Source organism: Pteropus alecto, unplaced genomic scaffold (genome assembly GCF_000325575.1).
Source record: "Pteropus alecto unplaced genomic scaffold, ASM32557v1 scaffold311, whole genome shotgun sequence".
NCBI lineage: Eukaryota > Metazoa > Chordata > Mammalia > Chiroptera > Pteropodidae > Pteropus > Pteropus alecto.
This window is the reverse complement of record NW_006431916.1, coordinates 4154082-4177778: the sequence shown is the minus strand read 5'-3', so window position 1 is coordinate 4177778 and position 23697 is coordinate 4154082. Positions and strand designations below refer to the sequence as shown.

At 38.3% G+C, this 23697-nt stretch overlaps 1 protein-coding gene and 1 long non-coding RNA gene across 6 annotated transcripts in view; one reads left to right on the top strand and one right to left on the bottom strand.

Annotated features, from left to right (window-relative positions):
- Nucleotides 1–23697, bottom strand: part of FGF12 (fibroblast growth factor 12) — a 479739-nt gene that overhangs the window by 211577 nt on the left and 244465 nt on the right. Inside the window, exon 1 of one of the 5 annotated variants that reach the window (XM_006906174.3) lies at nt 19560–19959. The exons of 3 other annotated variants lie outside the window; for them this stretch is intronic. In XM_006906174.3, coding sequence (XP_006906236.1) covers nt 19560–19758 — 199 coding nt within the window. In that variant the 5' untranslated portion in view covers nt 19759–19959. Of the gene's footprint in view, nt 1–2853; nt 2932–19559; nt 19960–23697 lie in introns of those variants that run through there. One more of the 5 variants, XM_025042059.1, reaches the window with a different exon arrangement.
- LOC112473656 overlaps nt 20538–23697 on the top strand; it is a 21594-nt gene continuing 18434 nt past the window's right edge. Inside the window, exon 1 of the long non-coding RNA XR_003044107.1 lies at nt 20538–21621. This is a non-coding gene — a long non-coding RNA (uncharacterized LOC112473656). The remainder of the gene's footprint in view (nt 21622–23697) is intronic.

The following is a 23697-nucleotide window of genomic DNA, read 5'->3' as shown; positions in this document are numbered from 1 at the left end:
ACAAATTTCATCTTTCATAAGTTCTGACTAACTTCGTGACTCAGGAATGCAGTGCTTATACATCTCACCCTCCTAAACAACATTCAAAGATTATTAAAAATTACTTTTCTTAGATTATTAAATGTATTGTAGATAAAACCAATGATTTATTGATGATAAAGTTCTATCATCCACTAAAATCCAGAAGAATAAAAGTAAATGTGAAAGTTAAAAAAGGCTCTGATATAATCATAATGAGAATGATTTACAAAATTTTTATTTCTTCTATTTATCCTTCTTTGTGCAGGGCAATGCAGGAATAAAAACAATAAAGTACATAAAGAACATAAATTGAAAATGACCAATTGGGTAAGTGAAAAAAATAAAACTATTTCTAAACTACCCAGTAAAACCGCTATGGGAAGAGACAACATTGTGCGATAGAAAGAAGATTGGAATAAGAGTAAAAATCTGGGAGGCAAAAAAAAAAAAGAAAAACTAAAAGGCACTTACGATGTTTCAGGCACGGGGCTAGTGCCTTTATACACTTTATTGCCTTCCATAGGGTTGACACTACCTGTATGGTGCTTTCTTACCTCTAAACACTGCACATGGTTATAGTAGCTAATTATATGGCATCACAGAATTCTGTAACAATAAAATGAATAGCAATGATATGAATATAAAAAAGGGCAAGTGCTAGCAGCGATCTGCACTGTGTATCCAAGGATCGTAATCAGATACCGTTATTACCAGTGAATCAGAAGGTGCCCTGGCATGTCTGCCTGTGGGAAAGCCCTACAGAGAGGCTGCTTAATATTTTATGATGATACTCAGAAGAACTCAAATGACACCTCAAAGTTGGCCTTTTTCTGATTTCACAGAATAGATGTGCCAAGTGTAACATCAGTTAGGAGTCATCAGAAGCTTAGAATTTTTTGTTTTAATATTTCTTATTAGTTTCAAGTATACTATACATTGGGTTAGACATTTATATAATTTATAAAACAAAGCTTAGAATTTTAAGGTTCAAATGAACTGAAAGTATGTCTAAGCTGTTTTGTTAGATGATTAGACATTCGAGAATGTCTTTTGGCGGGGGAGGGGATGGATTGGAGAAGGAAAATGGATTATTAATAAATTAATTCAGAAAGCCAAGTTCTGCTTAAATAATCTTTCACAATTTTTTTAAAAAGATTTTGTCTTACTTCATTCAATAAATCAGGATAGCTATTTTCAATAAGTAGAGTAACCAAACTGAAATTGCATGACTTATTTTGTGTAATTGAAAGTACAGAAAAAATAAATGTTTATGAAAATAAGCAAAGAGGAAGACAATCCAAACCAGTCTAATGAAATGTCGACTACAGAAAATGAATGTTTTATTGGAGGGCATCAGGATATAAAGTGCATTTCATTTAAAATGTGCAAAGTCTTAGAAATTGACATATATTAGATAAATTTTGTTGTCTAGTGAACTATAACATGTCAGATATACTAGATATTGTGAGGATAATTAGAAATCATGTGCTGAAAAGAATTCAATCTATTAAGGGAGATATATAACTTATAAGCACATAATTTCAATGTATTGGCAAATGGAATTAGAGCTGGATATGAAAGGAAAAGAGAAGAAAAAATAAAAATTTAAAAATAAATACAATTTGTTTTTTAATTAAAGACATTATAAATTTATTCATATTTGTCAGATACTTCACAAAGGCAACTTGCTATATGTTGTCAGACTGTGAAATACTATATAACTAAGTACTCAAATTTAAAAAATATATTAAAAAATATTCAATTAAAAAAATAAAACATGAAAAAGAAGAAAAACAAAATGAACAAAAACTTTTACTCCTATCTTAGGAAATACAAAACAGTGTCAAAATTTTGACATTTATATCCTGATACTGATGTCTGGATTTTTTTAATCCAATTTTTAAAAAAAAGAAGTCAAAACACAAGGAAACAAAGAAGAATCAACAACAAAAAAAGGAAACAATCTTATAATGAGACAGAATTGAATAGCTAATAGATGGGAAAAGACTTAATTTAACAATATCTATTCTACACTGATCCCCTGAGGTCTCGGAAGTTTGAGAACTGCTTACATATATTTTAATGCTATCCTTTCGGCATGAGCACTTCCTCTTTTTTAATCCTAGATTTTAAAAATGAAACGAAGCATTCTTAGTGCTTAATGTTTAATTGGCTTCATAAAATGAAAACAAACAAAAAACAAAACTTACATTCCACTTTATTTTGATACTACTTAAAATCAATTTTAAATCTTTATGATACAAAAAGTTAATAAATAGGCATTCTCTTATAAGTTTATTAAGTATAAGACCTACCTTTCAAAATGCATTATTTCTGTGAGAGGTTATAAACCAGAGGTGTCAGGTACAAGCTACAACTGGATTATATGATGGCAGAAAATTCAACCAAAGGAACAAATGATGAGATGAATATTAAATGTCTGATTAAAATCATCATCCATAATATCTAGGCAACAAAAAGAACTACCTATACTGAAATATCATATTCTAAGGTTCTCATTTTAATTTTAAAATATTTCATCTAAACCAAGAAAAGTATACAGGACAAAGCTGGTGTACAAAGAAAGCTCTCTTTTAGGCTGATTCATAATCACTGACTTACTTCCTTTAGTTTATGAAAAAAATAATTGAAATATCTATGAGTTCCTTCCACAGAACACATCTAAAATGGTTGCTTAGATTACAAACTATGTGGGAAATATCAAAATGGAGGGATGGAGGAAAGCCTTTTTGTGCCTTGTATTTTTTAGTATCAGTAACTGCAGTTTCCCATCTCTATTCATTTGTTCATGTGCTTACCACCCACACTTACTCTTATTGAAATCCTTCTTATCGTCCCCGGCCTGGCTCAAATGCTTCACTCAGAGTGTGGGGGCTGTGGATAAGTGCACTAAGAAAGAAGGATAAAGAGATTGATAGAACAAGATCTCAGGAAGTCATAGCCATTTTTAGGCCATTTAAAGGTGCTTTTATATGCAATTACGAAGCTACAAAGGTTTTTCTGGGAAACCAACATGATATTAAATATACTGCACAGATAAAGAAATGGAAAAAACTAAAGAAGAGAAAGGTCACATACCTAAATAACACCTATGAAAACAGATGACACGGGTGATTATATAAATGAAACTCGCATAAAATTTTTCTTTGTAAAGAATGATCAGGGATTCTAGAAAAGGGAGGTTGAGATACCAGGTGAGATACTACAACATTCCCGGTTGTCACAACAAGCCCCTAAATCTTGGCAGTGCGTGACAGGAGGTATGGAAAAAAGATAATATGAAACAAAGGTCATCAGTTTATATATGTTAGTGATTGTACCTGGTTCATCTACTATCCCTTTTAGTTCCCAGAAAGTCTTCGGTCAGTGCCTGATGAATAAATGAAGGAATAAAACTTTGCAGCAAACAGATCAATGAGGTACCTGACTGAATATGATGAATGGAGTTTGCATGAGCACAATGAGGGCAAAAAGAACTACTGTCTTGGGATTACTAAGTGTATATCTCTTCATTACATTAGCGCACAGACTGCAACTGTGAAATTGTGAACAAAGATGTGCTCAAGACTCTTAAAATTAAACACAGTAAGACCTTTGAGCATACAGTTCACATGCTGTGATATCTACCTATGAATGTGCCTCAATCAACTTAGATGTGGTCTAGACCAACTGGAGACCTAATTTAGAATGCAGGCAAAAATCTCTCATGAAAATTCTGAGTTTGGTTAACATTAAAAAATAAGAAAATTCCTACTGTGAAATTATAAAGTCTTTTCTCAAAGCACATTATAAACAGCAGTTGCAAGAACAGTTAACCAAATATTACTGTGCAGAGGGATAAAGTGACCTCCTAAAAGCCACACAAAAATTCTAACCTAGACTGAGGGTATTTTACTCTGGGTTTATCAAACCAAACCTGGATTATTATGTCTGATTCCAAGCAACCCCTTCTACAATGATATTGATAAACTGAAGCTTGTTTACAGGCATGTAATCAGGATCATCAACACACCTACTGCATGCCATGAAATTTCAAATGCTATAAATCTTTTTTAGGTGCTATAAATTATAAAAGTGACTTTATGTTAGACTTCAAATTCAGGGAATAGGCCATGCTTATTTCTGGTAAAATAATATGGTCAATGTTTCAAAGACAAAATCTAATTTCCCTATGTATACTATAACTATACTGCACAAATAAAAAAATGAAAAAAAAAAAAAAAAAACTAAAGAACTCTTAAAACTGTCCCAGTGAAGAGCTGAACTACTTATGAAATTCTTGGTGTTCTATACCTCCTGTGTATCCACAACTTCCTTAAGAGAAAGACCTGTGTCTTTTTCTCTGATGCCCTATACCATGGTGCTAGATAGATTATAAGTAGACAATGAATGTGTGTTAAATGATTGTATGAAAGTGTAAATAAATGAACAATAGTGATAGGATCAGAGTATTCAAATATCAAGTAAGTTAGATGATCTTTAAATTCCCTTATAATCCTTTACAATATTAATGTGTACAATTTTGTTTCTAATTCTACCTATGTCCTACCTCTGTCATCCAAGATGTAGAATAGAGCTAAATCAAAAGAGTTCATCTGACCAAATCAGATGTCCCAAAGGATCGATAGTGTGTAAATGAAGGTAACTTTACTAATGGATGCTCACAGAGCATCATTGAATGCCCACCCTCACTCTCATTCTCCACCAGGAGGAATAATTTGTGTTTACACTTGTAATTACCAGTAAATTAACTGTCTTTAATGGTTTTGTTAAGCCTACGTCATTGGTAAGATTATTCATTCAACAAATATATTTTATGTGACATCTATGTGTCAAGCACTACACCAGGCTTTGTCTTTAACATGGAATGGATTAATAACGATGTTCTACATAAGAACTAACCTCAAGAAATGATTTTATTAGCCTCATGTTCTAATCGAACAGTAAACCAGCCAGTGATTCAAGAGAACCCTACTTTCACTCTCAATTCATATCAATAAGGAGATAAATAATCCCATAAGAGTCTCCAAACTGTTTCTCTAAAGAATTGTCACACTTGGTAAACACTTGGAGGTAGTCTCTACTGATTGTTAACAATATTCTCTTCGGAAACAAAAAGAGTTCTTCTCATGGAAGGGTTAAAATTAACTTTGTGTTAGATTTCAAATTGAGGGAACCTGCCAAGCTTATTTTTGGTGAAATAACATGATCAGTGATTCAAGAGATAAAACTGAATTTCTCCTAAATATATCGTAACCATACTACACAGATAAAGAAATGGAAAAAACTAAAGATATGAAAGGTCAAATACCAATAAAATCTATGTGAACAGATGACATGGGTGATTACATAAATGAGAGTCACAGAAACTCTAAAATCTAATTTTAGACAATATTTTAAATATGCCTTTTCTTTTTAAATCTTATAATTTTACCACTTAGGTACTGTCTATTAAATTTCAGCAACTGTCTATAATATAAATATACTGACAAGAGTTATGTCAATCCCGATATTCAGTAAATGCTGCTTTCTTCTTTCTTTTATTGATAAAGGCTTGCTTTGAAAATACATGAATAAGGTGTATATCAAGGTGCGGGAAATCTAAAAACTTGAAAATTAAGATGTGACTTTCTCCTCTACTACCATTCCAATTCTTATGGCACCCTATACTTTATCATATTTCCATTGCTTAATTTAAAATTTGTTATGAAATTCAATGTTTCATATTAGCTTACTCAGAAATAAATCTTCAACTTTCAGTCAATATCACATGGTTCCTTTTCCTGTCTATTTTGTATTATTATGCTATCTCGAGGCTACACTAGTAAATAAAAAGAACAAACTATTGTTCCATCATTTTATTAAATTATTTCAGTGCTGAAATACAAGTTTATGTAATAGCCTATTTTAAATGCCCAATAAATGCTAAAAAAATAAAATAATACAAGGAAAATTTAGAATAACATCAATTTGTATTCAATTAAATTAATGGATCTAAGAACAAATCAAGACTATAGAAGAGATCAGTTAACAAAAATATTTGTTAATTGTTTTGCTATTCCATTTAATATACATGTCAAATCTTATAGAATTTCATATCTAATGGATTATTAAGCTATTCTCTTATAGGTGACAATATACAGGTGTCTTGGAATCCTACCACCTTTCCTCTCTAAGTATTAACACCAGAAATATACATCAAGGATGATAAAGGTGAAAGAAATCCCAGAAACCATCTGATATAACCCCTTTATTCTGAAAATGAGAACACTAAGTTGAAGAAAAAGGAGTTTTCCAAGGTCAAAAAGACACTGCCTTCCAGTCCAATGTTATTTCCATGACACTATATTACCTTAGGCTGAATTAAAGCCCCCATTTAGTCATATCTTCTTAAGAAAAAGACTAGGTTTCAAAGCAAACAAAAGAATAAATACAGAGGATTGTGGCATACACAGAAGACTTACTTAATGCTGCTATCAATACCTTTACGAATAAGAGAAAAGAAGAAAAGCCAATGAGGTAATAAAGAGTTGACAGAAAGAAGCTTTTTCATTAGACCCAATCAATACTGTATTCCCGCATCACTTAGAACTTTACCCAGGAAAGTGAAACCAGAGTGAATATGTTCCCTCAAGGGTATTTAACACTAAAATGACTTGCTAGTTTCAACTGTAAATGTAAGGATCAGGCATGACTGAATTTGAAATCAATGGCAAAGGTTATTTCTCATTAACCCAATATTAAGAAACCAAAGCCAGTCAAAATAAAAATGGGCCCTTTTCCACACTGGCTACACCACTCAACCTCGGTTTCTGGGGCAAAGACATAAATTAATATAAAGATGCTCCCTCTTTTAACATTCCCAAAGGCACTGCTCCTTTTCTAAGTAATTATTCTCCTGAGAAAGAAGAAAGTATATTCTGAGGGAAACAGAGGTAGCAGTTGGAAGTCAGGTTGGGGAAGAAGGGAAGATATGAGATTCTAAGTACTTATCTAATAGCTATATATCAAACGAAAAATGAATTATTAATATTTTTCATCTTAATATGAAAGAAAATAAATATTAGCCTAATATACTAATTCCTTTTCTTGCTCAGCATCTTCATATTTGTGCAGAAATTCCCTTGGAGCCTGACTAGTACTATGCCATGCACACATTAGTCACTAACAGAACTCATTTTGTTTTGATGAGTTATTTCTGACCACCTACAATGGAGAGAGCACTGAAATGATAAGAATCCTTTTTCTACAGGAACTCATACTCCAAAGGGAGAGACAGGTACTATATAGTAGTTAAAAGATAAGACAGAATGAACTTCAGACAATACAGGTACAAAACCAAATGAAGCCTGGGGCTCACAGTGATTCACTCCTCTTGGAAAGATCTGAGATGATCTGGCAGCAGAGCACATATTAAACAGATATCCAATAGGTGTCTGACAATATAACTTGACGATAGATATTTTAAAGCAACTATCCACTTTTAAACTGCTCAAGACAAAAAATGAATAGATCTTGCTACCAGTGTCTCACACTGTCCCACAGGAGACAGTGATGGCATAGCAGTAAGGCACTGGCTTATGCTGAGTTTCAGTGCCTGTTCTGCCTTTCCTAGTTGAATAACCTAACCTGCACCTTCGAAGTCTCAGTTCTCTCCTCCATAAGGTGAGTGATTATATTGAGCTCTGATGTTCTCCAATTAAAACCCACCAGCATTTTAAGTCACATACCCCCCTAGGTGGAAATCCCTAGGCTGATGTCACGTATACTCAACCTCAAGTGCAGATAGGTAATGGCATGAGACAAAGTCTTAAACGAAGTGCCAAATTTAACAAGAGTTTTTAATCAAAATTGCTAGTATTATTGAGATTCAAATAATGAACCAAGGTGCATGAAGCTTGCAGCTCTTCAGCTTCACTAGCCTCAACTATCAGCTCCATGGAAACAAGCTTCAGACTGAATGTGGTTGCTTGGCATGAGAAAGAGAGTGGGCAGCGCTCTGGTTTAAGTGAAAGTAACAAGAGGGCCAAGGAAACTCCATCTTCAGATTCCTAACCAAGACAGTCGTCCCATTAACAGAACGATAATAAATGAACTCTAACTCAAGAAACCATGTAGTAACCCAGAAATGCAGCTCAGAAACACCTCAAAGAAGGGAATTTTGTGGAAATACGAGAAAAAGCCTGATTTCAAAGTAAATTTCCTTCTTGGTGCTGCTTTTTGCATGACCTGTAGGTGGAAAGAAAGGAGTACATAGACCTCTCAGGATACCATAGCTGCAGAATGTGGATGCAGCCCAGCCTAGATGCTGCCAACTACGTAACTATGTAAAAGCTGCAGGGGCTAATGGCCCAATTCTGGGACCTGTTGGAGAAAAACAGGTTCAGCAAGGAGGCAAACAGGAACCCTAGCTACTATTCTAAAGGGAAGGTAAATATTCTCCAATCTCTCAAAGGGATATCCCACAAGAATAGGACTACAGAGAAAGCCTGGGTTTTTATAAATGTGACTTCCTTTCCTAGAATACTGAGCTGCTAGACTATCATCTCATATGCCACTTGTCTTTCACTTGGGTTTCCTTGGAATTTGAGATTCTCCTTATTTTCCATCATTTTTTATTAATTATTCAGACAATGACCAACTTCTGTTTTAGCCTCTTTAGGTGATTTGGGGGTGACTATCCTTTCTTAAAGTCTTCTTCTCAACATAAAAACACACATGGAATGGATATTATATGGACAATTCAGCTAGAGCTATTTGTCTACAAACAGAATCTAACGCTTATTCTAACCAGACAATATGAATAAAGATTCCTACTTTTACTATTTATTTAAATTTTTTCCCTGGTTCTTAATTATTTGAGGAGCATTAGCTGATTCTAGGGCACTGTGAAGGTGATCTGGATCATCTTTGAATTCCTCAAATTAAAATATAACATTCATTATCACCAGTAGCAATTTAAAAATATATCTTCTAGAAATTTTTATTTTTCCTTTTAATAATAACTTACATAATCCCACAATTTTTCTCTCCCGAATCTCCTTCACACTTCGTTTCAATCCTCTTTTTGACCTTATGCTTAAAAAAATCTAAAACACTGAAGCATGCTGGATTTAATTACTAATCCTTGAAGGGACAGAATAGGCCTGAATTGAGGTCAAAAGAAATAAAGCCTGATATTTTAGATAAAAATATGTTTAATAGCACATTGTAGGTAGTTAAGCCATGAAATGAAGTTACCAACATCCTAAACAGCAGACTCGGAAAAATTTTATACTTCCTATTTAAGTACAAAGCAGGAAGCAGATGAGTATTTCACATACCTAGTCATGAATGTTTCTCCTGGGAAAGGTGTCTAGTTAATGACTTTTCAAGCTAAAAAGGCCTTTAGATATCCCTTAATACAATTTCTCTTTTTTTCACAGAAAGAAACTGAGGTCCATTTCCAGTGCTGGCAGAGTGGAAAGAAAAGTTGACTTGGAAAAACAAGGCTGAGTTCAAATCCAGATTCTACTTCTAACTAGTCTTATGAACCTGAGACGCTCCAGGTTTGCTAGGCCTCAGCATCCTGACATTAACTGGAGACACTAACTTAAGAATCCTCTTCCTCTAAGCTGATTCAATGAGTCAGCTTACCATTTACTCATTTCTTCAACAGTGATTTAAGAACTGTAGTGACACAAGCAGGATGCTAAATGTGGAGAATCTGGTGAAGAACAGGGCACAGGTCCTGTCCTTAGGAACCAGCAAGCTAGTCAGGAAGGTGAGGCACACAAGCATATCACATTAATGCGGCTCAGGTTTTGGACATCATTAAACACTCAAAAGATTAAACAGTAAGCAAAAAGAAGGGATCTCATTATAATTCAAACTGGTGTATACAGTTTCTAAGCATCAGGAATGTGTTCCTAAAGGCATTTATGAATGGGACAATTATTTTTTATTTAAGGGGAATAGGTATGAAATGATGGGACTGAAACAGGTCAGTGATTCTCAACCTGAATCACCAAGGAGATTAAAAACAAACCAAACTGATGACCAGTGCCTGGGCCCCAGAGGAAGAGACACACTAAATTGAATTTCCTGGTTATGTGTCATTAACACACTTAAAAACCTCACAGGTGATTTCACTGTTCAGCTAGGCTGAGTACCACTGGCCTATATAATCTCTAAACTCTAACATTTTGTGATTTTGACCATGGATCCTATTTGTCCCACATCATTCTTCTCTAGGAACCCAAGTTGGGTCTTAGGCCTTAGGGTCCTTTCTAATGACACCTGAAAAGTCATTATGAAAGGCTTGTATACACTTAAACTACAATTAGGAAGCATTAACAGAAGTATGGGTAGAAGCAGGGAGCCAGGAGATATATAAATACCACAAACTAATCACATGACTAATAACAGAAAGAGAAATAAGGAGGACTTTACAAAGTTTGTCTTTTCAAAGTAATCTAATTATACAAAGACAATGAACTTGGTCCAAACTCATGTATGAAATCCACCTAGGTGCCACACATAAGAGTCATATTCAAGACATATTCAGGATTGAGCCAGGTCGAATGTTTTTGAAAGCCTATTAGATAACAAATATTTGGTTTCAACTTTAAAAGATTAGAAAACCTATTAAGGTTTTCTTCTTTCCTCAATATTTTCCTCTCCCTAAAAATCTTTATAAGATTGCCCTTGTAAGGTGGAAGCTCTTACAGATCAATGGCTGAGGGTGAGTATTCTAGGATGTCTCCTTGAGAATTCAAGATTAAAGTAGATTGCCTTAATTTTAAAAAATAATAATAAAATAAAATAAAATAGACATGTCATTGGGTATTCAAGATCTTCATCATATGACAAAACTATTAAACAGTAAATACCATTATCTGATTTTTCACCGTAGCCTTCTATAGTGCTTTATAGTTTGAAAATTATATTATCTGACCCATATCAACACTGTTTCTCCCCTTGCTTCCCTCTATCTCAACAAAGCTACCATTCACTATTGACTTGTTCAGCCAGGAATCACCCAGGTACCTTTCTTTTGACTTATATCTACTTATTATCAGGTTCTGCTCATTCTAACTCCATACTCTTTTTATACCCATGGCCACTGCCATTATGTTTCACATCAACAACATCCATAGCCTAGGCCAATGGTGCCCAAACTTTGTGGTCTCAGGACCCTTTACACTCCTAAAAAATTACTAAGTACTCCCAAAGAGATTTTGTTTATGTGGCTTATAGCTTTCAATGTTTACTGTGTTTAGAAATTACAACCCCAAAATTCAAATGTTTCTTTATTAAAAACAATAATTACAGTATGGTGGCTAATACTGTATATTGTATATTTAAAAGTTACTAAAAGAGTAGATCTTGAAAGTTCTCATCACAAGAAAAATATCTGCAACTATGGGTAGTCATGGATGTTAACTAGACTTACTGTATGATCATTCCACAATATATACAAATATCAAATCCTTATGTTACATCCTGCAACTAATATGTTATATGTCAATTATATCTCAATAAAAAAATTAGCTCATTAAATATTAATACAAATAGCATGTTTTAATGAAACAAAAATGTTTCATTTTCAAAACAAAAAAATGAGTAAAAAAGTAGTTTATATGTTTGCAAATCTCTTTAATGTCTGACTTAATAGAAATCAACTGTATTCTCAAATCTACTTCTGCATTTAATCTCTTGCAATATGTTGTTGTGGTTGAAGTATATAAAGATAACCTGATATGTGGACACTATGACAGAAAAAGGCAAATAATTAGTATTAATATGAAATGTTATTATGAAAATAGTTCTGACCGTGTAGACCCACTGAAAGGTTTGCAAGGAGTTCCCAGGGCCTGTGTACCACACCTTGAGAACTGCTGGCCTAGACCAATGTCCCAGCAGCCTTATGATTCTTTTGCTTCCACTCTGGCTCCCTTGCAAGCCATTCTCTTCTCCAAAGCCATAGTGTCCATTAAAAACTGCAAGTCATTTTTATCACCACTACTTCGAACTCTTCTTTGGATCCTAGATTAAAATATGAAATCTCCCCAAGGGATTTTAATTTCCTACACAACACTATCCTTGACAATCTTTCCAGCATCAACTAAACCCCTTGCTCTTATTATTTCAGCGATACTTCAACTTCTTCAAAAGCACCGAACTCCCTCTCACCTTGATCTTCACGCAAGTTGTTCTCTTCTGCTTCGAATTTTCTTTCATCTCTCTTTGCCTACCTCATCCTTCAGAAATCAGCTTGAATGACTTCCTCAGTGTGATACTATGATTTTATAAGAAATATATATTTGGTCTTCATTGTCTTTTTTTTTTTTTTTTTTGGCACAGAGCTCCTAAAACCCTTAGAATTTCCTAAGACACGAGAGTGGTAAGCTGTTTTTGTTATGTTAATGAGGTGATTTTTGGACCAAAACTGAGGATGGAGACTGGTTTCCAGGAGAAGCAACCATGTAATGAGAAGGTTGGAACTTTCAGTCCCACCCCAGAGCTCAAGGCGGGGCAAAGGGTTTAGAGGTTGAATCAATCACCAATGGCCAATGATTCAATCATGCCTCTGTAATGAAGCCTCCATAACAACCCAAAAGGATGGGATCAGAGAGCTTCTTGGTTGGTGAACACATAGAGATTTAGGGACAGTGGAGCTCCTGGAGAGGGTGTGGAATCTTCGCACCCTGTCCTCATACCTTGTCCTATGCATTTCTTCCATCTGGCTGTTCCTGAGTTATATTATTTTATAATAAAGCAGTTATCTAGCAAGTAAAATGTTCCTCTGAGTTTTTTGAGCTGCTCTAACAAATTAATTGAACCTGAGGAGGGGGATGTGGAACCTCTGATTTACAACCAGTTGGTCAGAAATATAGGCAATGACCTGAACTTGCAACTGACTTCTGAAGTCCAATGAGGGGTTCCTTGGAACTTCCAATTTATAGTCAGTTGGTCAGAAGCACAGGTGACAACCTGTACTTGAGAAAGGTATCTGAATTGGGGCAGGAGGGGTTGTCTTGTGGAAGTTGTCTGTGGGAGTTGTCTTGCCTTTAACTTGTAGAATCAGACATATCTTTAGGTAGGTACACAGTAGAATTGAGTTGACTATAAAACACCCGGCTGGTGTCTGAGAATTGGTGTCGTTGTGGGAAACTGCCCCCTGCCCTCCACACATTGGAACTGGCTGCCAGACAAACTTTTGCTCAGAGAGACATTTCCTGACCAAATGCTAAAGATAACATTTTCATTTTATAAACCAGCAAACAGAGGCTCGAAGACATTAACAAACTTGCCTAATATTCTTATAAGTAATATTTCCAGAATTTGAATTCAGCTCCTACACCAAAATCCATGTACTTCAGTGTTCTGCTATCCTTCACTTAAATGGTAACTTAAAAAAGAAAAGAAAAGAAAGAAAGAAAGAAAAGGTCTAAATCCTACAGGACTCTCCTGACCTTGATATTAACCTCTTTACATTCAAAAACATCTGAAGCAATCGTTTATGTTTACAGTCAAGAAAGTCTGCCCCTCTGGACTCAAGTCTCCCAGTGGGTGTTTAGGTGCCCCAAGTGGCTCCCTTGATATCTCCGAGGTTCCTGGCATGCAGAGAGGGACATCCCAGCCAGGAGCCTGAGACCAGATATAACAACATAGCCATGGTGGCTGCTTTAGTTCTGGCTTGAAGACCACCAGTCGTTCCGCTCCATTCCTCCTCCTCACTAGAAATCTTCCCTGGAGGTTCCAGACCACACACACAGCAAAGCAAATCGGTCATTCATCACACTCCACAATTCCTTGAATTCTTCATTGGATTCCCCCTAACAACAACTTCCAAGCTTTGAATCCAATTAAGTTATTCAGAAGCAGCCTTCTTAGCTCAAGGTGATGGAAGATAAAGACAGATGATCTGCAGCGTAGGGGCTGGGGGTCATATGACACCTTAGCTAGTTCCTGACTCCATGAACCTGAACAAGTCTTTCTGCCACTTTGAAGCTTTGTTTTCTTATTTCAAAGATAAGGTAAACTGTGTCAGTGGATCGTCATAAAGAATAAAAGGGACAAAAGTTATGAAGAAACTGTGTAAGACCTGAAGTCATATAATCGATAGTTATTATTATTATTATTATTATTATTATTATTATAAATGATTAATTAATAGACATATTGCATCTAAGGCTTCTCCTTCTCACAGATGCTTAGAAAGTGGCCTCAGAATCAGAGCCCTTTAGATGCAATGCATCTTTAACTGGACAATAAGTAAAGCTCTGCAGTGTGATGGGAAGGCCAGTAACAGAATTCAAAAATGTAGTATATTACTTGGGTTCCCTATGTTTAATGAGGCTCCCTATGTTTGAGAGTCTTCATAAAATCTAAAATATTTCTATGAGAAAAAAATCAATAACAAATATACATTATGATGAAGCACTCAAGGAAGAGACAAGAAATAATTAATTACTATTAACAATTTTTCCAAACCAAACCAAAAATGTACATAATATCTGTGCATAAATACGCTGGCATCTAGAACAAAAGCAATGTGGTGCTATCTTAGTAAGCCCAGTACTTTTTTAAAATACAATTTTATAAGACAAAGCTTTAGTTTTTAAAGATCTTCTAAAACATTCCTCTTGCTTCCTCAAATACAAAGACTGCCTCATTTCCTGCAAATTGTCTTTCTAATTCTGTTCAAGAATATCAACTTCATTAAAACTTTAAAGACTTAATCCTGAGTTATGGCTTGATGAGATCTCTGTGGGATGAAAGAAATCAAGAGATCACAGTACTTGCTATTTTAAAATGTTCTTACAATGGAAACATAATTTGTTGATGAAAATGCACTGCTGTAGAGAAAATAGGATTTAAAAAACACATGCAAAATATCAGTTTAAACCCTAGGGTGGGTTTCTGAAGAGAAAAGTTCGTTGTTTTTTTAACAGACATCAAGCCAAATATCAATTAGGCAGATTTTGTAGTTCAGACATGAGTCATACTTTTAAAAGAAAAAAAAAATAAAATAAAAGAGCTTACTATAAATGTAAAATATCACTTGTCATATGAATCTATTCATGTATCCATTGACCAAAATTTTTCAATTTATAAAAATCTAATTTATATTCCAGAGATTGTATAATTAAGCATCATTTCCCTTTTTTAGGTCAGTTTTCTTTTTAAAGTTTTGATTTTCTGTGATTTTTTTCATCTATGTAAAACGATCTGTTTGATAGTAAAAAGCTGAATGAGTATGCTATTAAATACTGTACATCTACCAAAACAAGTTAGAAGCATACTGAAATATTGTGAACGACCATAACTTTTATAACAGTAGAAATAAGAACTCAGAAAAACAGAACAATGAAAAGCAACAAAATTTAGTAAAAATTACAATAACTTCTTTGGTTTATTGTATCCACTCAGTGTAAATATACTACATCATTTTTTAAAAAGAGAGGAGCATATAAAAAAACAAATACTTAAAGTTTATGAAAAATATTTAAATTTTTTAGGTGAGGAATTTTCGCTAATTGCTGATTTTTTCTTAATGCTCTGGTTTGAGAGGAAAAATTAAATTTTATAGAAAAATAGAAATAAATTTTATAGAAAATAAAACCACGAAATCACTTAAAATATACAGATTTAGGCTTATCTAGTTACTCTGTACTTGACAGAGAGGCTCTCATTTGAAAAATGAAGGAGCGATCCTGGATGACCTCTAAAGTTCATGGCCATTCCAACATTCAGAGATTCTATAATAATCTCTCCCTTCTTGACTGTGAATGTTATCCATTACCTGTAGTAACTTCTGAGTCAAAATATAAATACTTTTGGAGGTGATCATTTGTACAGGTATTTCTATTCAAAAGTAAAACCAATGTAGGAAACAAATAAGTCATGTAATTCACATGGACTTACTAACTGCCTAGATACAGCAAATTAAGTGGCATCGACATTTAAACAAACGGTCTATCAGGTTTCACAGATAAATAATGACTCAAATAATGGCCATAAGAATGCTTCTTTCTTTACTAGAAAGTACTCAAAGAGAAATGTTCTAAAGGATTTTTGTGGTTCAATGACCTCAGCCAACTTGCCAGTTCAAGGTCTCCAACATCTCATTTCCAAAGAGCTACAGCCCACATAGTGCCTAAGGGGCTAAAACTATTCCTGTGCTGACTTCACTATTGGGATTTTCTTCTGTAATGCATGCTAGCTATAGGATGGTCATTTTAGAACCCCAATTGCCTGACTTAGCCTCCACCTCTTTCTACCAGTTACCTCCTCTATTCTATCCTATTCCTATACTAATTACAAAATAACGACAACAATAACCACTAATGATAAATAACAAATATAAAAGATCGTTTCCATCCTTTGAGAAAGGACATCTAGTTCTTCTTCATACTACTTTTTATCTATGGTGTTTTACAAAGAGCACAGGCAAGAAAAATCAATTGGATCTAGTTCTAGTCCCGATTTTGCCACAATATATAGCTGTGTAACTTTTTATAAACCACTGACTTGCTCTGACTCTAGGATTTCTTATCTAAGAAAGAGTTTTTCTGCATAATGCCAGGGTAAGCTATCATATTGTGCTCCAGGGATGCCATTTATAAAGCATCTAATGTGAACCATGGCCCTATAACTGTATAATGTCAGATCTGCCCTACTAGTTCTTACATTTTTATTCTGCAATACCAAGATTTTGAAATCCAAGACCTTCATCGTGTAATTTCAGTATTCCCACTGCATTTGTAAAGTTTCAATATTATACATATCAAAACTTGGTTAGCTAAAACAAGAGATTGAGGGACACTCAATATATCGGCCCTAAAATCAGAAATACAAACATGGTCTTTCCTATCCAAAACTTGGCTTAGTTTTACTGTCTCAGCCTCACTCCTCTGGAAAGTCTGGTTAGTGGACTATGACCACTTTACCAGTTGTGACTCCGTTTGTAGTTCACAAGGATATAGCTTAGTAGGACTAGTGAGTTCAAGAATAGCTCAAATATTAAGTGAACATAACATCAAAGTGCTAATAAAACAGATACCCTCAAATAGTTTTTCGTTTTGGTGTTTATCGACTTCCTCCCAATCCAGTTAAAGAATCTGCCCTGAAATTGAGATGTGGAAAGTGCTATCTCCCTATAAATAGGCTCATCTCATGCTATGTGAATCATGGTTGCTGACAGTAAATCAACAGATTAATTATTTGGCTTTGTTAGTAACGATAATAGTACACTATCGTCTTCCCAAAAAGCTTTTCTGCACCCCACACTACCATTCTTCTAATCTAAGTTTCAGAACGAACTTAAGTCCATGGTGTATAGACACGCATGTTGCCCTTGCACTGGGCAGGTCTTAACAGATACTGTCATCTCTCTGCCAGATTATTACTGTGACACTTTAGCTAAAGGAAGCCACCAGTCAGGATCATTTCTGCCAAGATGTACACTAAGTAGATGAAAAAAAAAAGGAGCAGATTAAATTAACACTGAAGAAAACAATACACTCAGCAATTCTCTCAAATTCTCTATTTTCTAATGTGATGCTGAGGAAAGAGCTACAGGAAGCAATTTCCCTATGCAAAATTCAGCCATGCAAATTGTTCATCTCCAAAACAACTTCAACAAATGTCAGGTGAGTTTATTTTATCCATTCACAAATACAATCCACCTATCATTTTTATTGCCTCATTTTCAACTGAGGAGACTGAGTAGGATCTATGCACAAATATCATATAATTATTCTAACTAGAGTGCAAGAACATACTTCAGAGACTGAGATATAAGAGTCACATTGAATTCAGAGCCTTGAAGTTTCTTTTCTTGTAGACCACATAAGCCCTGAGAGATGGCCCTCAACTGATCATTGTACAATACCAGGAATTTTATTTTCCCCTAATGTGAATTATTTACTGTGCAGAGATAACTCTAGTTTTTACGCAAATCTTCACTTTATAAAATGAGCAGTGTATAATAATTGGATGCAAAAATAACACAGATTTCAGTAGTTCCTGCCTTGGGATCATAATGATTTTTGTTTACTCCTAAGATTTACTATTTTATCAACATCACAGAATGAGAAAATGAGCCCACTATGGAGATCTCAAGATAATGTCATGAAAACCCAATGGAAAAATGAGATGAGATTGCTTCTCCACAATACTTAATCCCAAATTTCTAAACTAAGTCTGAGCTCCAAATGTCCACACTTTCCAGTGTTTTCCTCACCCTAAAAACCCTAGCCCATATGCTTCATTCCTGGAACCCAGGAGAACGTTACAATCAGCGTTGCAAAGACACTAACCTAAACCAGTCAAGGAATCACAGAAAGCAAGACAGTATTTCCTTTCAATCTTCCACTGTAAGGGTAGAATATCTGCAGACTGTAAATGACCCTACGGGACACACCCAGAGGATCAATAAAGTCTGATGGAAGCACAGACCTTGGCTTTCATTCTCTCAAGCTTGGACACTGGCCTGGATTGAGCTGGGAATAATCACTCTGAAACTCAAGATACTCAATTTCTCTTTGTAAGAGACCAACCATTGAGTTTAGGGCCAAAGAAGACAATCAGCTTCAGAAAGGCCATGCCAAGAAAATCTCTAATAAGACTAAAATTTTCTTTACACTCCCTGAGGCCAAACTGCAGATACTATGTTTCTTTTTTCCTTAATATCTCAAAAGTAAGTGTGAGTGTGCAAAGGATGAGAGTAACAGCACAGAAAAGTTAATGAGCAGAGTCCTTGGAAACCATCAAAGTAGTTGGAGAAAGAGCATAGGAAGAGAAGGTCTATGTAAAAGGAAGTGAAAGGACATGTGGGAAAATGAGGTGAGAAATTGATCGGAATGTCTGAAAAACACAATAGCATGTGTTGCTGGAGGAAGAGTTAGAAAAAGAGAAAAAATTTAAGTTCCTCTAGTGCCTACTAAGTGTCTATGATGTGTCAAGAAAAGTGTCTATTATGCTAAATGTTATGACGAATATATGGGTTTCGTTTTTTGTTTTTTGTTGTTGTTTTTTTTAATATTTAGGCGTGTCTATTATGCTAAATGTTATGACGAATATATGGAAGGGTTTTGGTTTTTGTTTTTTGGGGTTTTTTTTTAATATTTAGGTCCTCAGTAGGTAAAATAAGCACTGGATGGATGGATGGATGGATGGATGGATGGATGGATGGATGGATGGATGGATGGATGGATGGGAGAAAGAGAATGAATGAGGTCACTGCCCTCAAGGACTCTACAGGCTATATGGGACTAGAAGCATCTATACATGTAACTCTCATTCTAATCAAACCATGGTTAAATCAAGGTATAAAGTGTTTTACCGAATATGGGACAAGCTATTAACTGACAGAGGGTGACTTAAAGAGAGATGTCTGGAAATTAGGGGAGAAGGGGGGCGGGATAGAAGAGGGGATCCTGGTGCCTTCAATGAGTGCCCCCAGGTGCTTTGCAGAAGGGGAGAGGGTGTCAGCCTCTCGGTAGCCCATTGTGCCGGCTTCTACTGACCTGGTCTCCGCCTCACTGGCCTCTTGCGACCGCTGCAGAAGCGCACTTTGCTGAATACCCCGAGGACGTGCCTCTCACACAGGGAGCGCCCGTCTTTGCTAGGGCTGGAGCGGCGCTTGGAGGCCGACACCCGGTCGCTGTTGGACTCTCTCGCCTGTCGCTTCTGCCGGATCAAGGAGCTGGCTATCGCCGCAGCCATAGCTGCTCAGCGCGGGCCCCAGGCCCCGGGCTCCACTGCACCTTCGGGATTGCACTCCGCTGGGGCGAGGGCAGCACCTCGGCAGCCAGGAGGGACAGGGCAGGCGCGGGGAGGCAGTGCTAATACTTGAGGAGGCTGCAGTACCGAAAACCCGGCGCCCACAGGGTTAGACAGAGTCTGGGCAGTGGCGACAAAATGTGTGAAAATCCAGATGTAAACTTCCCCAACCGCTGGCGGCGGGGGCGGGGCGATCCCAGGCCTTCCTGTTAACTAGACTCTTGCACCCCAAACTTGCACCCTAAGGCAATCCACGTCCAAGGGGCAAAGGGAGTTTGGTCACACTGCGTTCAGAGTACCAAGTGGAAGGGGAAGAAGGATGTCCAGAACAAGCCGTGCCCCTGTTGTGGAGGCGCAAGCGTTGTAAGGTGTCCAAAGTATATCTACACATACATATATATATGTATATATATAAAACCCGTTTACAAAGCAGAGTCTGGACCAAAGCGGGTAGCGTGCCCCCGGTAGAAAATACTAAAAAGTGAGTAAAACGTTCCTTTAGAAAACAAGCCACCAACCGCAAGAGAGAAGGAGAGGAAGGCAGCAATTTAACTCCCTGCGGCCCGCAGTTCTGGAGATTAGGAGGTCCGTCCCGGCTGGGTGAGGTCTATGGATTGCATCGCACCGGCTGCCGTTCTCCAGGGGCCGGCTGCTCGAGTTCTTGAATTCCGAGAGGCGCGAAGTGGGAGCGGTTAGCGGGAGTCGGGGTAGGGGCGCTGAGCGGGGGCAGCTGTTTCCAGCTGCGAAGAGAAAGACTCCCCGCCAGCAACGCTGCAAAGAGAGCAGGAGGCGAGGGAGGAGGGAAGGAAAGAGGAATAGGGAAGAAAGGGGGGAGGGAGGGAGATCCTCGAGGGCTAAGCACCCCTCAGGGAGAAACCGCGGGAGGTGAGCGCTGGGGATACACGGGGTCCCAAGAGCGGGCGCTCTTTCTCTTCCCGCTTGCTTTCTGGCACGAGACGGGCACAGTTGGTGATTATTTAGGGAATCCTAAATCTGGAATGACTCAGTAGTTTAAATAAGCCCCCTCAAAAGGCAGCGATGCCGAAGGTGTCCTCTCCAGCTCGGCGCCCACACGTCTTTATCTGGAGCTCCCCACCATGGTCCGCCCGGGGCCGCCGCACCGAGCCTATCTCCGCACAGGCTCAGAGGGAGCGAAGGAAGGAGGGGGCACCCTGGCGGGCTACGGATCAGGTCATCGCTGCGCTGCCCCAGCTCCCCAGGTTCGCGCCGCCCGGCAGTCGACAGCTCACAGGCAGCAGATCAGATGGGGATTACCGCTGGACGCAAGGCCGATCACTTAGTCCCGCGCGGCCCATCCCGGCCGAGGAAGGAAGTGACCAGCGCGCTGCGAACACCGCGCGTCCGCTCGGGCGGGGCGGGGGTAGGCTGTGGGCGACGTCGGCTCGAGGTGGCTGCGGCTCAATGCTGGAGCTGCCCACCATGGTCTGGCGCCGGGGGCGCAGTTGGGGCCCCTAGGCCACCCCAGGCGATGGAGGCAGGTGGCCCAGAGCGCAACCCAGGCCTCGGGGCTGGACGCAGACTCTGGGGCCAGGGCCAAGAGGCAGATGCGGGCTGCCGCCAACTCGCCCAACTTGCTGTGCGGGTGGCCGTTCAGAGCCTCGTGCTAGCAGGGCGCCCCCTGCCGCAGCGCCTTTGCAGCCCCTGGCCCTGGAAGGGGCTCTCAGGGCCGAGTCCCATTCATGGGCTCAGACTCTGGGAGCGCGGAGCCATACCGGCTCCTGGGCGCCACTGCCTCCTCCCAGCCAGCTCGCCCGGCTGGAGCGCTAGCTCCGCAGGAAACTCCAGGTAGGGTCTACCGCTGCCGAGAGGGAGGTGGGATCAAAAGCGGGCAGCGGCGAGAGTACCTCCTGCACCGCTTGCCCACCCTCCGGAGAGCTCCAGAGTGCCTAGGTGGGGCCAGGCTTGGTCCCGGGCTTCTGGAGCTCTGGGAAGAGCCTCTTGCTCTCGTCCTCCTCCCCTCCCTCGCGCCCTCTGCTCCCAGACTCCCTTCTCCTCCCTCCCTCCCTTCCGTCACTCCTCTCCCTCTTCTCTGTCTTCTGTCTCTCCCCTTTTCTCCTCTCTACGCAATCCTACGTGATTGAGGTTTGGATGAGAAATTCTCAGGCAGAGCGAGGGAACTGCAGCTCGGGTCTGCTCTGTCCCGTCCCTCCCCCAAGAGAAAACACTACCACAAGCCGGTTAAAGGACCCTGGGTGCTCTAAGAAGAGATTAGGGGTGGGAGAGCTGAGAGAAGGTAGTCTACCCTCTCTACAATAACCTGAAGCAGGTAGAATTCTCTGTTTAGGAAGGAAGGCAGTGGACACTGGAGAAAGTAACAATAGCCTCTTGGGCCCTGGCGTTGGGCCCCACCTTTAGCTCATTTTGGAACAAGAAAAGCGTCTCCTCTCCCTTGGAACCCAGATTTCTTGGTTCTATCTGGAAACCTGCAAAACAAGCTCAATCCCTAAAACGAGGGACCAGGTGAGCACCCTGCACAGAGAGGAGAATGAAGGTTGGGTGAGACAATAACTGTGGGCTAGGGCTGTCAACAACCAGCTTTGTAATGCAATCAGATCGCCAGGAGTGCTTGTGAAGACAGCTGGATGTTACAGGAAACTCAGCAGAGGAGATAATGTCACCCAAGTTAAAATGCAACATGAAAGATTTTGGAAATGTAAAAAGAGTAATCACCTTCCATTCACTCCAAGGTCTGGAAGTGGCTATTAGTTATAATCGCTCTCCAACTTGTCTTCAAATATCATTAATGACTCCCCTTCACAGACACCTCTCTAAGCATCAAGGGCAGTGCCCAAAAATTAAATGGATGACTTCCGAGCAGAAACAGGTGTATACTGGAAATACCCTAGTTGAGGGCAAAGCAAATGCAGGCAGTGAAAGCTACTGAAAATAAATATGGGACCCAGAGAGCTCTTGGAACTCTCTAGATGTGGCCACAAACCTGTAGGCCTAGCAGAAATTCACTTAGTCAATGAGAAGGATTGAGATTTATGAGGTTGTTTAGCCCAAGCCCAGTGTCAAACAATCCTACTGTGTCTGAGGGCCTGGAACTTTTATGCTGCCACTAGGCATAACACAGGCAGACAGCTGGGAGGAGGATTAAATAGGCAGGCATCTTGAGAAGGGAGGATTCTCAACTGCCAATGAAGCGCATATCCCCTGCAGCAGTTCATTGTGGCTGAATGAGGACAGCAAACTTGGGATTTTAACAATACAAAATAAAACAGGTGGATACATTTTCAAAAGTGCATCTGGATGGGGCAAGAAGATCATCACTTAAAATCAAGGTAACCACTATATGAATTAGGCAAATGTTCATATTCCACAGATAAAATTATTTTCCTTACTTGGCTACCAGACTTGTCTCATTCTTGAGTAAGGCAGGCACAGATAGTACTGGCTGGCACTGGGGACTCTGGGCCTTGTTCAGGTCAACACCAAAAAAGAAAAAGTTCATGAAAGAAAGGAATCTAAAGAAATAGGCAAGAGGAGGGTGTATAGTGAGGCCTTGAGAAAATCATCGCTAAACTGAGTCTCTTTCTTATACTCAGAATGGAGACAATCATTCCTGTCCACCTCACAGAACTGAATATGTATGTGCAAGCATTTGAAAAACTGGAATATGCCAAATGAAAAAGATGATGACAGTGTTAGGTTTTTTTTAAGAAAATGCATAATACTCTTCTGAGATGCTTTTTTAAAATGCAGATTCTTGATTATTTCTCAGAATGTAAAGGAGAAATCTCTATGAGTAAAGCACAGAAATTTGAGTTTTTAACAAGTTCTTCAGTATCATATGTAGGTATATGTGTGTGTGAAAATTATATATAATATATATGTTTTTTTTTTTGTATATATATATAT